Below are 18,377 nucleotides of genomic sequence, written 5' to 3'. Positions count from 1 at the left end.
AAATATATTAACAAGTGGCAGCACTGAAGTGACAACTGGTGCAAAGTTAGCCACACGTAGGGTTTTTTAAAAATATTATTTTTTGTATGATTGGCAAATATTTGAATAAAAAAAGTCGACTTTCGGACAAAAAAAGTCGATCTCTTATTAATAAAAAAATGCTTAAATAAAGTTATTACGTAATTCTGCAGATAATGTTACTTCACAGTCATGGTGAAATATTCAAATAAAAAGAAAGCAAATCGTAGGAGTTATGTCATAGGACCTTTTGAAAAATCGGATTTCGAGAAAAATGGTTTTAAGGTTTTTCGTATGTTTTTTTGTTAGAATAAATTTTTGTATTTTTTTTTTTCAATTAGTCTGCTACAGATTGCAACGATAAACTAGGGTTCTGATCCATCGTCACTGAGACTCGGTAAGCATGCCTATGTGTGAATTTAAATCAACGTTTGAATAGTAATGTTCTTTGTTCCTGTTTTTCATATAATATTCTTTTTTTTTGGCGTATGGTTTGATGGACAAAAGAGCTGGGAAATGTGACGCCCATATGAATTGCTTAAACATCGATATAGGGCCAAGAGCTCACAGGAGATAGCAAACTTTGGCGAATTAAAAATTCATTTAAGACTTACTTGTGAACAAAACTGAAGGAAAAAGTTTTTTTTATTTTTCAACAGTAGGATGAAAACAAAATTTTACAAAAATAATTTACAATAGATAAAATATTTATAAATTAAAATCTTATAAAAAAAGTTGCTTTCAACTTTAACTTATAACACGAATAGTGTTGCAGCAGGTTGACACTGCACCCAAAGCTGGCAATAAGTAACAACAAAAATAATGCTAGGTATTTAACAAGTGAGGATTGAGACTAAACGAGTAAAAATGGAACGATATGAACTTTGAAAAGCAATTTAATTGTCACGATTTTAATTGTATTCAAGTTATTTAATACATATCAAGAATTCTTATTTAGTACACAATTACAATTCTCTCCATGTGAGTAGCATTTCATTTGATTCATTTTGTGAAGACTAAGAGATACGGATACCGATTAAAAACTCAAGCGGTTTTTTAAAACGCTTTAATAATTTGAAAACAATTTAATTAAGTATTAATTTTCACTAACAACAAGCAAACAATCAATTTTAATTACAAATATCACGAATAATAGCGTAAATAAAGCGTGTAAATAACTACGTGTCAATGTGCAATATTGATGAATTTGTCAAATGGAGTAGAAAGGTGCATTGCTTTTAGTACATTATTATCAAACCCTGGAAATTGTGAAATTTTCGCTTTTATTAAATAAAATGTTTCAAAACAATATCAAAAGAAACCTTTTTCCGATTAACGAAATCGAGTAAGACAGGAGTTGACTGTGCATAGATTATAAAATAAAATTTTTACGGCAAATGTGGAGAGAGAACAAGAAAGAAAAGAAGAAGAAGAAGATTAAAATATACGCAAATAAAAAAAAGAGATTAAATAACGAGAGCAAAAATGGAGAATGCTGAGCTTTATTATAAATTGAAGCTCGGCACATGAAAATTCTCCAGCAGGTTTTTGGTATTTTAGTGTGCGGAGCGTGTCGGCAGAAATGTTGCAAAATTTATGGGCTTTTGTTGTTTTACGCTAAAATCTCTCTCTTCACATTTTTAACCATAAAATACTAGAAAAAGTAGTAAATGCGGTTTAAATTCAATTGTAACTGAGGAAGTGAGTGCACAAAAAAGTAAAAATATAAATGAAAATTTTTTTAATCTCAACTCAAAGTAAGATAATAACAGAAATAAATATAATTATTTTGTTTTTGCAACAAAGAGAAATAAATCTAAAGTGTAGCAAAAGAAAGCAAAGTAAGTGTTTCAATCACAATATGAAAAAAGTGTATTTAAAAAATTACATTAAAGAATTTTTTTCCTTTCCATAATGTATGCGTAAAATAAAGTATATATACGTATATATATTTATTTATATACATATATATATATATATATATATATATATGTATGTATCTATGTATATATATATATATATATGTATATATATATGTCTCTCTATATGTGTGGGTATCTATTTATAAGGAAGAAAAATTACAATGAAATAAATGAAAAAAAAAAAAAAAAAAAATAGAAATACTATACACTACTCGTCGTCGTGCATTGGGCGCATTGGGCACATACATTGTGTATAGTACTAGTACACACGTCAAGCGCGTAGTAGTAATTTGTATTTTTCTCGTATAATAATATCATGCACATAAGTGCTCATACATGCAAACACACAAACATATGTGAGTGAGATCAGCTGAATTATGCAAACGAACTGAACGGACTGGTTAGTGGCTCTGTTCAACAACACAATACGAAATTGTCTAGTGTAGTAAGCTATAAATATGAGAAAATAAAAACAAAAACAACAGTGCAATCATGCTTTACAAGTTGTTTACTTAAATGAGAGAAATTCCGAAAAAAAAAAAACATCAAACTATTATTCGCTTTGGAACGAATCTTGGATACCTACTAACAATGATGGCGCTTTAAACGAGAGCGTCAGTGGTCCGATCGGGGCGTTTCGAAATCAAAAACCCATGCATATTGATTATTAAATTTTTTAAATCAATGTACATTGCAATCGCCTTATTTACTAGCGAAAGCTTTCAGCTATTGTGGGGGCATGTTAAGAGAAGTGAACTCATTATTAAATCATTATTAAATCTTATGTGTTTGGAAGTTATTTAAAAAAAGTCATGTTCAGCTTATGAATCTAATTTATTGACATAAGATCAAGTTTCCATAATAGAATCGAAGAATTCTTACGCCGCGAACAAAATAAAATAGATAGGGAGGGAGGGAGGGAGAGTGTGTGAGATTAAAAGAAGAAGAAATATAAAAATTATTACAAACAACCTATATTCGGACCGCCTTCGCGCGAATGAAAATGTTTATATACGCAACCAACGTCTCACCTAGGAAATCCGGTAATCCGATAATCCGTCATAACTATCTGTATAAGTGACATCAACATATTTACCGAATTTTTTTCGCTTTTAATATTATGTTACCTAAAGGTAATTTCACGAAAGCAATTCCATTCATTTTTGTAGTGGTGAAGCAAAGCTTTTGGGTTACCAAAAACGAGACAAGGCAAAGACCATGGCCCTTCAATTATTCAAATTCAGGGTTTCCTGAATATTAACTGTTTTTAAATGGGTTTTCGAAAATATAAATTTTGTTTACAAATGCATTACGTTAAAAAAGACAAATTGAAAATACAAAATAGCATAATTGTCTAGAAGGATAGTCGCAATATTATTAGAAAGAAGAAGACTTGACTTGGTATAAGTTGGACTGCTTATCACATTTTTTTTTTTTTTAATAAGCGAACTGATTAGGTAAAATGAATGTTTAAGTAAACTTTTTTAAGTGAAAATTATCGCCTCATAGGAACTTTTTTACTACCCCTTTGTTTTCAATGATTTATTAGCGGACAAAATTTTAAATACCTTTCCGTGTTTCGCCTCACTTTTCGTGTTGGAAAATATTAAATTTATGCATTGTCCGTGTTCGACAGATAGCTCGCATTTCTTGACATGTAGTAATGGATTGGTTTGAATCATTTTTAATGCCACTCCCCATAAAATGCCCAATTTTAACAAAGTAGAAAAACGTATGACAATAATTTTCAACAAAAATTGATGAAAAGGTAATATGTTAGAATTCTAAACAAATGGGAAAAAGCTTGGGTAGAACGGTATCATTGTCTGAATAGGATCCCGTATGCACGTCGTCGCAAAAAGAAATGCTCTACATACGGCAGCGCTATCTTTTATTGGTTTATTTTTTCGGTAATTCCCATGTAAGGGTTCCAACGAAGAATAAATGAAACTGCAAGAGTGTAATTTTTTGCAATTTTTGGCTATTTGTCACGATGTAGTATTCTAGTTTTTGTTCAGTTTTCACTTTTTTTCAACTTTTAATCATTAATTGCACTCGTAAGAAGTAAAGAGAAAACGAAAGCGTGCAAGCATTTCTAAAAAGGACAACATTTCTAGCAATTATCAGCAGGTTAGGCATTTCATTTTGATTTTCGAAGAAAAAAAATTTGATTTGTTTACAGCTTGGCATTTTCCACAACTTCTTAGGCAACTAACTGAGAAAGGCTAAAGCTTACTATTTGGGGTTTTATGTAAACCTCGTATTCGAATCGAATCGAATTTTATTACGTTCCATATAAAATCGAGTAAAGGCTAAAGAAAACGCCAAACAATTCTATGAGTTCTTTGTTTTAGTGGTACAATAGTTCCAAGGAAAAACTAAAGCCCCTCTTACTTTTTCAACGATTGAATATGTTGCTATTTTTATCATTATTTGGACAATGTAAGGCCTCTTCATTTGCTCTCTGCGGGGAGTGTAAAGTCCTCACTAACCAACGAACTTCTATATAAAGCGCTTTTTTAATCGTTAAAGGGTTCTGCATTGTAGCTTTTATTATCTATCGATTCACTTTTCACTGTGTATATTTTTGCAACTGTAAATTCTTTGCAGACAATAAGTGCTCTGAAAATTTTGCATTATATACAGTGAGTGAGTGGTTATCGTTGTCGCCTTTATCTGTTTAAAGTTTGTCTTCCTTATTTTTGTTCTATCAAGCACACCCCTTTTACATATTGCTTGTTTAATTTCTTTGGCATTTCATTGTTTTTCTTGTAATTGTGTGTAGATTTTTCCTTATATATGTTTTCTCTCTGCTCTCTGAAATATCAATTGTCCCATAACATCTACCAAGCCACCATTCTTTTCTCCACACACTATAATACACCTTCTTACTTTTCCTGCTCATTTAAATTGAAAAGCTTGTAAATAAGCTCTGCTCGTATATCTCTTCAAATAGGCGAGCGAAATTCTGCTCTCGGCCTCTCTCTCTTTCTCCCCATTTTATCTTTCTCTTCTCTCTTATTCTATATTTGTTTTTGTATTTTTTTTTTTTTTTTTCTTATTTCAATATTTTATAAAGTCTGGAAAATTTTCTCCCAATTGAGATGTTTATGCATTGCTTTTAATGTCATTCGTATGCATTTGAAAACTCATGCCTGCTCATTCATCTTTGCATTCACCATACATACGCACGTCATACGTATATATACATATATATATATATATATATATATATTCATGTTACGTACATACTCTTGCACTAAAATCTACTACTTCTACAGAAAAATATATCAGCGCAGTTTTTTGCCTCCTCTATCAATTTCTGTCTTTTTTCGGTTGGAATACCGACTTGTGTTCAGGTCTTTCATTTGCCTTTAAATAACGGTGATTTTTGTTAAGAAATTAGAATTTTGTGAAAATATATATCGTGCTATGTTTTAAAAAGAAGTGTAAAGTTTTCAAAATATTCAAAGAAATTTAGCTATGCGACTATCTTTCTTTTTATCTTTTCTGTTTTTTTTTTCTATATAAATAAAACAGCTTATTAGTATTGAAAGTAAAAAGTAAGTGCTTTGCCAAAAAAAAAAAAAAAAAAAAAAAAAAAAAAAAAACAAAGAAATCCTTTTCGTTAGTTCAGAAACTATCTAAATACAAGAAAAGGCAAATTTTTCTTTTTCCCTATCTCTCGTTCTCTTTTGTGTACCGTATACTTCATTACGTGGGGTAATTTATTAAAGTTTTAGTTAAGCAATTTACGATGTTGTTGTCGTTGTGTGCCTTATTTGTGAAAACAAGAATACGGATTTAAATTTATGTATTAACAAAGTGAATCGATACGAGACATTAACCCAAACCAATATAAATCAACCTTTTCTGTTAACTCTTTATATCAAAAATGACTTTTTCCTCTTTTTTTTTTTTCTTCTTGTCTAAGAAGGGATGCTGAAAAGATATTTTAATCTCTCGAAGAGCTGGTTCGCACTTAACAAATGCAAGCAGTTGTAAAGCGCGTAAATTGGCCAAATTTTTTTTTTTTTTTTTTTTTTTTTTTTTTTTGTATTTACTATGTACTACGAACGTACGTAAGCGTACGAATGTGCAGAGACTCGCATTCATGGATGCATACGCATATGCATATGCACACGTATGTATCCATACACATGCACGTAGTTACCATTGGAGTTGCCAACGAATGCGTATATTTATTCATTTATAGGTATTGCGATATTTAGTCTTTTAGTAAGTGGACGTAACTAAGAGTAATGCAGTTTTTTAAAATTTTTATTTATAAAAAAAATTAAGGGATTTTCTCATAAAAAACGCTTTCAATTTTCACCGATCATTTCCAACAACAAAAGCTTTTTGCTTGTTCAAGTTTTAGATCGGTTTTTGATAAATGATTCTGGTAAACAAAATAAGCGAATTAATTTTCAAATGATAGGACTTGGTCTTAGCTGCTTATAATCCGCACCCGAGCTTCAATTCAATATTAACATTCGGATGAAATTTAGTTGATTTGTAGTATAATCATTTAATTTACTTAACAATCTTACTTAACAAGTCTCCGGTTAAATTTAAATATTTGGATTATTTTACTGACGAAAGCTAAACAATAACAAAGCCCTTCATCAAGATATTTTAGCTGATAGTGAGAAACGTTTTATATTATTTTGTGGTATATTGCCCTCTTCTCCGTTCGAAACGGCTGCGGAGCCCAAAGATAATTTGGGAAAAGCAGCACGTCTGCGAACAATATTTATTGTGTTCGTAGCAGTTAGCAATTTCGTTCGAATTTTTTTTTTTTTTGAATCGAATTGCCTGCTTGTGTTTTGAGAGGATTTCCAGCCACACCTCCCCCTCTCTCGAATACGAGAAAACGCAGCAGAAAATTTGAGAAAAGCTTCGCGGTATGACCTGGATTTCATATTCAACCTGAAGTAGTGGAAACGTGATTCGGAAAATCCACTAAACGTATAAAGAACTGAAAATTATTACGTATTTTTTTCTAATTATATAATTTTATTTATTATTGTATAACCGAGAAGTTGCTATCGACATGTTTTCTAAGCGAAATTTTATTCAAAGTCAAATGCTTTGGCAACCCTAGCATTGAGATCATAAATTCAGCGTGAACAATTGGGTATTTAGGCACATACTCTCCTATACATAGACATTTATGCAAGTTCGTACGTAAAGCGCATATATAAGTATGAAGTAAGAATCTTTAGCATACGCTATACCAATGAAAAAAGTGTAGAGCTGTGCCTGCGCTAAGGTAAACCATTGCTTGATTGTGCCGCAAAACAAATACAATACAATAACAAAAACGAACAAAGTCTAAGATGTTGTTAGAGTACACCCACATACAAATAAGCGTAAACGTATGCGTACGTACGTAACTACGTAAATAGATATGCACGTAATATTTATGCATACATAGATGATGGTCGGTGCAAGAATAGATAACCTAAGGCTCTGCAGTGGTGACAGTAATTATTTAAACGTAACTTTGTTACATATGTTCGCTTATATACATATATTTAGATATATATATATATATATATATATATATATATATATGTATGTATATAGACTGCAAGATAACCAGGCACTTTGTAATGATATGCTTTTACTGTACACTCGTGCTTAGCTTACACACATGAATTTATATGGATATATACGCTACACGCTATACGCTTGCATAAATATAAATGTAGCCTTCATCATCATCATCATCGTCAACGTGATTACTAACAGTTTATATTAGTTTAGTTATATGTTTAGTACGTATGCCATCAACAAGCATAGTATACACAAAATATACAACAACTCTTTCAATCCATACATAAATCCATATGTATTTACTTTCCCACCGTCATATAGTGCAAAAAAGCCCCTTGATTTAAAAAAATCAAAAAAAGAAAAACATTTTTTTTTTTTGCAAAGTGAAAGAGGTATTACATGTATGTCGATAATCACACGTAGATTTATTTAACTATACGCGTTTGTGTGTTAAGTGTGCCTATGTGAACACTTCAATTCCATCGAACAAACAGACGAAAAAAAAAGTTAAACATTAAAGCTTAACTTTAACTTGTGCTTAACATCTGAAATGTAAATTTTTTACTTTGTTTTTATGTTTGCTTGTATCCTTAGCTTAGGCTGGCTAGCTGGTTGGTTCGTTGGTTGCGGCTATCCCTCTTGCTTGTTTCACTTACTACAATTAAACACGCGCGACAATCTGTAAGCATTTGTATTCACACATACACATATATATATATATATATTCAGCGGTTTTCTTTTTTTCTTGATTCTGAATATCTACGACACGTCAAATTGTGAAAGGGAATCCATCCAACCAATTTGGTCCTTTTTTTTGTTCAACACTTAACAACAACAAAACCCTTCTCACTCAGAATTGAAGAGTTTTATGTACATATACATATATATGTATATATATATATATATATATATATACGTTCGTACGTTCGTTTGTCCGTCCATCCGGGCAGGTATTTATGTCCCATAGCTGCACACCCACGCTTTCTTGCAAGAAATCGCTGTTAAACACGTACGCGCGTATTATCCTTGTTGCAATTATATTTTTGCACACATATTCTTACAATCGCATCGATAGCGTAACATCAACAGCGCATGACCGAGATATAAGACTATCGTATATATATATATATATATATATATATATATATATATTATGTACACATACATGTACAAACATATATGCACACAGCACCGGGAGAGCTTCCTATAGTTAACCGAAATTCTGTTAAACAGAGTAAAAAAAAAGCCAAAGAAAGAGGAAGGAAGAGAGAGAGAGTGAGAGAGAGTATAACGCTATCCATTTTTAAGCGCAGAAATGCGTATATGTATTAGAATGTAGTGAGCATTTAAGCAGTGATTGAATGAGATTGAATTCGTAAAAATATAATGGAGAGTATTTGACAAATACTTTTAATAGGAAACATTGTTACCAGACAATTGTCAATTTCATTTAACGTCATTATTAAAAACAACTGCATATTTTTGTAGAATTTTGCATTGGTTTGTGATAAAAAAAAAAAAAAGAAGAAAATAAATAATAAAAAGATCGCCAAAGGAAGCAAAAATTTCATGCAAATTCAAAAATATTATTTATTTTTCATGAATGCTGTGAGAAGAGTAAGTGCTGAAATTAATGAAAACAAAAATTAATTAATCCTTATTAATCTTATTCTAATAAGAAATTTGACGAATATATATATATATATATTTTTTTTTTTTTTTTTTTTTTGATAAGAAAATTGCCCGTTAAGCCAACTACAAACTCAAAGCTTTTGCCTTTCATTTTTCATGACATTGATGCGTAGTATATAAATAAATTAGTTAAGTGCACAATATATTGCAATTTTTTTAATTTAATTGAAATGTTACGATTTGGACTCACACGAGTAAGTGAGTCTCAGACATTATTATCTGAGAGATTCGATTACTATCAAATCGAATATATACTATTAAAAATCGATAACCGGAATTTAAATCACTTGATTAAGCTGAGATGTTTGCAAGCAATGAAGCAATGAAAGCAATCTCCTAGGTTGCATCTCAGGTTTTTGATAGGAATTTCTAAAAACCTGTGTTTTCCGTTCTTTCTTTAGACGATTTGTCACGCAACTGTAAATCAGTAAATTCGCTTTTCTTTGATTAATAAAAGCAAACGCCTCCTCTCCCAAAGACTACCATGGAAATTTTGTGATAACATCTTTAAATATTATTGAACAAATATCGAAAGCGTAAAGAGATAACAAAAAGAAATGCAAAACGCAAAACGCAAAAGAAATGCATGACAGTTCTGAAGACATAAGATCATTTTACGGTTCTCGTAAACTATATCGTAATATTACGTTACACTACTCTACTGTAGCGAGTCCACAATCCAAAACTATCGAGTTGGTTCGATTCATTTCGAGCAACCAAAACCAGATAATGCCAATAGGTCAGTTTAATCTATGCCCACTTTATGGAAAGGGAGATTTTTCTTCTTTTCAAAGACAGCTTGAAAGAAGAGTATGATGATATAGCAGAAATTTTACGAGATCTCTTATTGCTTTCGGATATAATAACGCGAGTAAGTAAATTAATGCTTATGATGGCCTAGCGGCATACGATTCTTCATAAACTGAGAGACTGTTTTTCGTAAAAAATCATTTTGGGATTTATTTTTGAGTCGAATCGGAAAACGCTTTGTGCTACACAATACTATATAACAAAACGAACTCTTAGTTTTTAATTGTGCGCGACTTTTTCGAAATTTAATTATTCTTCAAACAATTATTTTTTTCGGTTTTTAATGTGTCCGATAACTCAGGGAATGTCCCCTATTTGTACGACGCGGTGACGGTCAGAAAGAAATCAGGAAAAAGGAAGAAAAACCGTGGCCGCAGCCTACTACTTTACACCAGGAAGGAGAAGTTGTACGACATACTTTTTGTTTTTCAAACATTTTTAAAGCATTGAAATATTGAAATGAAGACATAGCGCAGTGTTTATGGTCTCGACCAACACCTCCCCTGGTTCTGCTAAAAACATATGAAAATATTATAGTCGGCCACGATCAAATATTAAATAAATAAAGCATTATGGAGGAGTGGACCCGAATATTTTCCACTTTTCCTTGGATCAAAACGCGTCCGTGTACAAAATCTTATTAAATATCTTAAAAATTACGAATTGTAGGCTAAGCAAAAAAATATAGCCGGGCGGACAAGCTTAAATCAACTTGCAAGTCGATCCGTATAAAAAAAGATAGGTCTCTCTCAAGTCTTGAGTGTTGTGCACCCCAGCATAAACGTAATATACCCCATGCCAATAGTGATGTAGGGTGTAATTATAAATTCAGTAGTTCGATTAAATGAGAAAAAAAATTTCTCATTTTTTTTTCACGTGAACGCTTTCGTTGTAGACTCGACCATATGTATACGGATATATAAATAGGACGAGTTTCTCATTGTAAAACTTCCGCCCAAACATACTGCTTTACTTTACTGCCGTACTCTTTTGTTATGGAATTAAGTGCTTCTTGTCCAAAGGCAGCAGTTTACGGCTAAAGTTTGGAAAACTCGAAAATGAAGGTTTTCGTGAGCTTAGCCATTGACTGTTTATTGCTACTTGTATACACCATTAGAATTAAAAACATCATCTCTTGAGTTATTCATGGAAGACTAAAGCTTACAAGATTTGCTATAAAGCGTTGTCCATGAAGCCAATATACAGTAAAATACGAAGCGGTAGAAAATATTCCATTTTTATATCACATCCTGCCATTGGACACCATAAACGATAAATAACACAGCCAAAGGTGACGAATGACTCTCGCTTGTAAACGCTATGATAATTTTTTCGAATTAAGTGTGAAAATTTTATCGAAAATTGACAAAAAGTTCGATTAGAAAATTATGATAAGGTAGAGGCTAGCAATACAATATGCGGTACAAGTAAATAGGAACAAACCTTAATAAATAAATAATATTGTTAAATCATTTTTATTTATTTATTGTTTTTTTGTTTTCTATTTGATTACTTGAATTCTCATCCTAATGAAGGTCAGTTGCAAAAAATACCTCCTTAACCTTGTATTCGTTCGTTCGATTGAAAACCCATTCAAGAAGACGACGACAGTTGGGAAAAATTTCATTGAGTATCCGAAAACTTTATTGTAAAAAGCTAACTAGAGAACCGCTTACTATACACACGTATATAGATATATAGAAATGTATAATGTATATATATATATAATGTATATATATATATGTGTGCGTGCGGATATATATTAACTTATATATGAATATGTATAAACATGGGTATATAAATATCTATATATGTATATATATACTTATATATATATAAATAAATCAGAACACATATGCACGCATGAATGTAATACATTAACGAACGGCTATCTTTTGGCGCTCTTTCTGTGCATTTAATAAAAGTAAGAGAAAGGGAGAGAGAGAGAGTGAAAAAAAAAAGAAGAGAGTGTAGAGGATGCGCTTTGACGTGCGCGTGGCATGTGATGAGAGGTGCATGTGATTAGAACAGCGTTCGGTAGCATAAAGTAAATGAGTGCAGTGATTAGTATAATGGATTTCAGAGAGCAGCAATAGCAGCAAGCAAGCCGTTGTGTGGCAGAATTTTTGTTATAGTTTTTTTCTTTCGCTTTGATAGGCTTTACTCGCTTATCTAAATATGTGTATTTGTATGCACTGTTTATTACTGTTATTTTTATCTTTTTTTTTTTTTTTTTTTTTTTTTTTTAGTAACAACCTCGTAGTCCTTGTCGTCGTTGTCGTTGTTAATCGTAGATATTTGTTCGTAATTTTTCACAGAGAAGCGCCATTAGTTTGTGTGTAACGTTTGCCGGCGATAGGCGAAATAGTATTTTTATCGTATGCAAAAACTAAAATTGTGGAAATATAAAATAATTTTTTTTCTTTTTTTTTTTTTGCTGAAAAACCCAAAAACTAAAAATTTTATAATGAGTTGAAAAAATATCACGAACTAAAAATTATATGAGAATTAGTAGCAAATGATGGATGATGCGAAAAATTTCTTAAATTACTTGGAGTAATAAGAAGAAAAAAATAAGGAAAATAAAGGGAAAAAAAAGAAATTGTCTCCTACAACTTAGCTGTGACTGCCAAATAAGAAAATCGATAATTCAGTGCTGTATCTTACGGCAAAGGTGATCTGAGGCTGCACGGAGAGGACGAACGAGAGGACGAGTACTCTATACAAACACCAGCCAAACCAAACCAATACCGATACCAGCAATAGCAAGCAATACCAACTATAGACGACAACGACAACGACAACGATGTAGTAGTATCTCATTCGTTTCATTCGTAAGCCGCCCCGGTTTAAAGTAGTTGTTGGCTATAAAATAATAGCTCGTTTCGTAGTGTGTTTGTGTATGCGTTTGTGTACGTTTACTGGCTGACGACTTTGTTTGTTTGTTATTCTTGTCGGCTGACTGACGGACTGACAAGCAAGCACGCAAGCAAGCAAGCATTCACTCAGTCAGTCAGTCAGTCAGTCAGTCAGGCAAGCAAGCAAGCAAACAAGCAAACTGGCAGAGGCAGGACTGGCTGGATTGCTTACACTCACTTACTTGGTTGCTTTTCGGTTTTGGGTTTTGCTTATGCTTGCACTTCGCCTGCTTATTTTTTACTTCCCTGATGTAGTAGTGATGATAATGACTGTGACGGTGATGAAGTTTCCTGAGCATGAGTATGAGTTTTTGCTCCTTGATTGCATCTCCGCTAATACTCCGCCGCCGTTATTTGGTTATTTGCAAGTCTCCCTAGTGCTTGCTCTACCACGCCGCCACGCACAAACACCACTACAACAAACAACATTAACACAAACAAAAGTGTCTGGTTTCCGCACAATATATTCGCTAGTAAAATGTATATAAAGACCGAACGAATACAAGAATACACAGTGGAGAGCGACAAAAAAAAAATATCACCGAAAGTAGAAAAACTAAAGCAAAAGTAAAACAAAAAAAAAAAATAATAATAATAATAAAAAGAAACAAAAAGAAATGTAATAAGAAAGAAGAAAAAACAAAAAAAAAAAAAAAAGAAAAAAATTTAAAAAAAAATTATATCGATAATATTGAAAAAGAAAAGTTCCGTTAAAAAAAAAAAACAAGAAAAAGGTGTAAAAGAGATAGCAGAAGCGTAAGAAAAAGGAAAACTTCACTAACTTTATTGGTTTTTAGTTAATAATGATAAAGTTTGTTAAACAAAAGTATCATCAGCAAACTCAACAACAGCAACAAGAGTCTTCATATACAAAATCAGCAAAAAGTTTCTTTAAGAAAAAGGTTGAGCACTGATATTATCGTTTTTTTCTTTCTATTTTTTGTCTTTTGCGTTAAAAGAATAACATGAAAGAAAAATTGTTTAAAGAGTGAAACATTTACACACATTTATATATTTTCCTTTTTTTTCGCAAGCACGTACGTGTATGCGTGCTTGCATATTTTCTGCGTGTATATATGTATGTACGCGTGCGTGTGTGTGTGTGTGTGTGTATGTGTGTGTTATGCGTTGTGCGAGTGCATGTCGGAAAACTGATTGAAAATTCTATTTGGCTATTTTTAGGGCGAATCAAATGACTCGGGTACTGAATCTGATGGCGACATCTTAGATGTGGATAACAAACATCATCGTCATATAGACTTGGATATGGAAACTAGTAAGTTTTTCAGAACTCATTTTCATTCCAACATCTCAACGTAACATATTTGACCGGCTACTATTAATCTCGCGTTCATATGCAATTATGTGTTGTAACAAAAATTACACGATTTCGGACACCGTAGCTTTACCTTAACGTGTCTACATCTCAGCGAATAAGAAGGGCTCATGAAAATACACATTTTGTATTGAGACTTCATAAAGGCTTAAGATTCGCAGGATTCGGGAAAGAGTAGATTATAAGAATTTTAGTTCACTTTCTAAGTGAAAGTGCAAGTCAATAAAATCTATTCAGTGAAAATACGTTATATATAGACTCAGCAACACCCGCGGATAATCACAAAATCCTCGTCACATTCGAATCTATATAGATTGAAAAGGAATATTTTGACAGTTATAGATATCAAAGCACAAATTAAGTATGTGTGTGTGTGCTGCAACTTAAGCTAAAGCAAATTGGATCCTTGAAAGCCCAATATAAGCAGGAAGTTATATTCGATTGTACTCGGAGCATGTTTTGTGAAAAATTGGACATTCCTTCTTATTGTATTGCATAGCATACATACTAACAAGTTATATTCGGGTCGAGCATCTTTTGGGGCGATATTTGTGCAAGATTTACTGAGAAAGAAAAATTTGAAATTCCCTCACTCGGTATATTGATTGCATGCCGGATCTTATATACCGCATAACATATCGTGCATGGTATAGATATCGTATATGGTATCGCACATATTGCAAATCGTTACAATTTCAGATTTTGAAAATTTCCCAAAAATATCAGTTCTTAAAACAAAGCATAATCCTTGTCGTTATAAGAAAAAAAGACACCATTTTCTAAAGCCGAGTAAAAATTTATTTGATTTATATTTAATTATATAAAAAAAATTTATTTATTTATTTATATTTTAACAGAGCCTTTGTAACGACCACTTATAAAGTGTCGCTGAATTCCAATGAAGTAGTTCAGCAATCGCGTTGTTTGAAATATATTTGTTTAAATGTCAAATAAACATTTCGAGCAGCACACTTTTATTTAACATTTATCCATAGCTCGTTTATTTGTCATTTCTTATTACAACGTATTAATTATTATGTAATAATACTATTTCTTTAAGGTTGTAGTTCCTGCACCGATGCGAACTCTCCGACCGATACAGTTTGTTCTTCAGAATCTTCTGCGATGATGTGTAAATCCCACCTTCAGTACGATCAGCATAGTTCCGAAGAAGAACTAGAGGTAATAAACGGACCATCATCTGTAGCGGCCGCAGAAGCTGCTGCAGCTGCTGCGGCAGCCAGTAACGTATTAGTTGTACGCGGCACATCATCGCTTATATCGGAGCGCGGGTCATCGTCATTGGATCCTGATGAGTTGCATGGCGACGCATCAGCTTTAAAACGTTCCAGTTCAACACTGGCCGAGAATCGTAAACGTTCTTTAGCACATAGTTCTGATGATGATGTAAGTTTTCTGCCAAATTTCAACTAAATTTAAAACTAATCGAAAAAAAATCTATCTTGTAGTTACGTAATTCTTTGGAGCCGATTTTGACGCCAGTTAACTTTCGCACATCACCTCCATTGGAGGCTTTCAAACCGAACCGTAGCCACATGTATCGCTCCACAACGCCACTCATACTGCAAGAGGCACGTTGCGGCATCGAAAATATAAAGTTATGTGATAATAGTGTTAATGATGAAAATGGCGCTAATAATGGCGATTCTAGTTGTGCCATGATGGGCACTGACGACGACGATAATGTCGAAAATCAAGCCGAGTCAGGTGGCTGTGCCAGCAGCATTATCAAATTGAAGATGAGCAATTCTACTAGCAGCCATCATATTTATCAACCTCAAGCGAAACACAATTTCCATTTTAATAGTTCACGCAGTAGTCCTGCCTCTACGACGGGTCTAGATGTGGAGGTGCGCTCGGTAAGTCCACCGGCGAAACTCTTCCATTGTGCAATATCGCCCAGGCGACGACCTATGCGCACACAACACAATTCACAGCGGCTGCAAAGGCCGCATAGGCCATGTTTAGATTTTGATAAAATGCAGCAAGTTAGTTTGTAATGTAGCGCCAAATCAAATCACATCAATAGCAACAGCAAAAACAACAACAACAACAACAACTATAATTATAATAATAATAATAATAATAATAATAACAACAACAATTGTAATAAAAGAAAATGTAACAGTAATAGTAGTAATAACAACAAATGCAGCAGCAGCAGCAGCAGCAACAGCATCGACAACAGCCACAACAAAATAATAGTTAAGAAGAAGACTAACAACGCCATCACTACCACAACCACCAACACAACTACAACTATCAACAACACAAACAACACCACCAACAGCATAATCATTATCACTACCACCACAACTATAACGAAATCAACAACGGCAACAAAAGTAAGAACAACAGCAGCAGCAGCAGAAATACGAGCTACTACAACCACAAGCGAATGTGTACCTAAATCTTTTCATATGCAAACAGAAGAAGCATTAACCGCAGCTACTGCTGCGATAGTAACAACGGCAGCAGAAGCGCAAGTGGCGTTAGCCAAAGAGGTGGGTGTTTGACAAAGACCTCTTTAAATAATTTAAAAAAACATAACAAAAAAATAATACTTATATAGAAATTAACAAACAAAAAAAAAAAAAAAAACAAAAAAAAAAATACAATTATCTTACACTATCTCACACATACAAAAACACACACGCAAACTCACACACTCTTGAATACATACACATTCATGTGTAATATATTAATTAACAATTTAAGGACTTCAAAGCAAAAGCCTCGTAAAACACACGCATACACATTTCTAAACTAAATTCTCTTTCTTTTTGTGCGTGTATGCGGAAATTTCAAAGTTGTATCACAGAAATTTGATAAACAAAAAACTAAACATTATTTTTCAAGAAAAAATTTCTCCAAAAAAAAAAAACTATACTAAATTTCTCCTTTGTCTTCCTCCTTCTACAATTTTTCTACTTTCCCCTCCAACTCCCCCTGCTGAGTACCCTTTCCGTCAAACCATACTTTCCATTCTCTATTCATTTCGATGCAAACACGTTTGAGACAATAAATCAGTTAAGCATTACGATCGTTGAATTATTTAGCGCATTACTAGATCTTGTTTGTTTACCTTGTTTACCTAATAACATTATCTGCCTTCTGTTCCTAAAAGACGCATTTTACATACGAATAACAGAGAAAAAAAAAACATTTCTTCGATTTCGACTATTAATGTCCAAAGGTCGTGAAAACAAACACGTTTTTTTTTTTTTTTTAATTCCTATCCATTCCAAGAAAATAGATAGCAGCAGATGTTTTGTTTAAAGTGCTCGTTGTCATTGCTTGGTATAAAAATGCTCCAGGTTTTCACGCAAATAAAGAAGATTTTTGTCTCCTGAAACGAAAGACTCATTGCCCCATTCCTTTATATTGTTTAAAATTTTCGAAGTTCCAGTCTTCCACTGTAATCTTAATCATCGAAAACAAGGGTTAATTTTAAGGAGGAGAGACATCTTAAAAATGCTTCTTTAATTAAAGCGATGAAGTTGAAATAAATATCGCAAAGTATCCAGTAAGACTACGAGCGCCTTTAATTTAGTAATTATTACCAATCTTCTGCCCATGCTTTGGTAATGCATACGCCAGTGTCTATACATCCATATCGTAAAGGTAAACCGTGCTAGAATTACCAATGCAATCCTAATAAACCAATTCCATTGGTAAGCATTAGCTTAGTCATACGAATATTTCTCATTAGTCCCGTTGAAGGCTATTTTTTCATATATAAAAGTAACCCCTTATAAGTGTGATTGAATAAATTTTAAACTCGGGCCTAAGTTCCTTCATTGGCGATAATATCTGAACTGGCTCAAAAAGCGAAGGTCTTCCATAGCAAGTCTATATAAAGCGGCATTTTCTGTATTCATTCCGCCCAAGACATTTTTCAAAAATATCCCGTTTCTTTTCAAACCGAAATTGTGGATGATTGCTGCTCTTGAAAGTGAAGTTGTATTGAAGTTGAAGTTTGGAGTTTTAGGAGGCTTCTGCCATGTATGCTTAAGTAGGAAGACTAATGAAAATTTGTGCTGGATCGATCTAGACAATAATGAGACACCTTTAACTGCAGCAATAAATTGATTTTAT

At 32.7% G+C, this 18,377-nt stretch overlaps 1 protein-coding gene across 5 annotated transcripts; it reads left to right on the top strand.

Annotated features, from left to right (window-relative positions):
- Positions 1 to 1,824: 1,824 nt before the first annotated feature.
- On the top strand, positions 1,825 to 16,379 carry LOC119632826. Of its 5 annotated transcripts, none has more exons than XM_038025945.1 (4): positions 1,825 to 1,859; positions 14,105 to 14,198; positions 15,319 to 15,665; positions 15,728 to 16,379. In XM_038025945.1, the coding sequence occupies exons 2-4, from the start codon at positions 14,189 to 14,191 to the stop codon at positions 16,277 to 16,279; spliced, it is 909 nt and encodes a 302-aa protein (XP_037881873.1). In that variant the 5' UTR covers positions 1,825 to 1,859; positions 14,105 to 14,188; the 3' UTR covers positions 16,280 to 16,379. The 5 variants fall into 5 exon arrangements, with proteins under 5 accessions (XP_037881873.1, XP_037881874.1, XP_037881876.1 ...); XM_038025946.1 differs by lacking the exon at positions 1,825 to 1,859 and adding an exon at positions 5,464 to 5,503; XM_038025948.1 differs by lacking the exon at positions 1,825 to 1,859 and adding an exon at positions 8,115 to 8,183.
- Positions 16,380 to 18,377: the final 1,998 nt, after the last annotated feature.

The sequence above is a fragment of the Glossina fuscipes genome, unplaced genomic scaffold (assembly GCF_014805625.2).
Source record: "Glossina fuscipes isolate IAEA_lab_2018 unplaced genomic scaffold, Yale_Gfus_2 2, whole genome shotgun sequence".
In the NCBI taxonomy this organism is placed as follows: domain Eukaryota; kingdom Metazoa; phylum Arthropoda; class Insecta; order Diptera; family Glossinidae; genus Glossina; species Glossina fuscipes.
The sequence above is the reverse complement of the archived record's forward strand: the minus strand, read 5'-3'. Positions and strand labels throughout refer to the sequence as shown.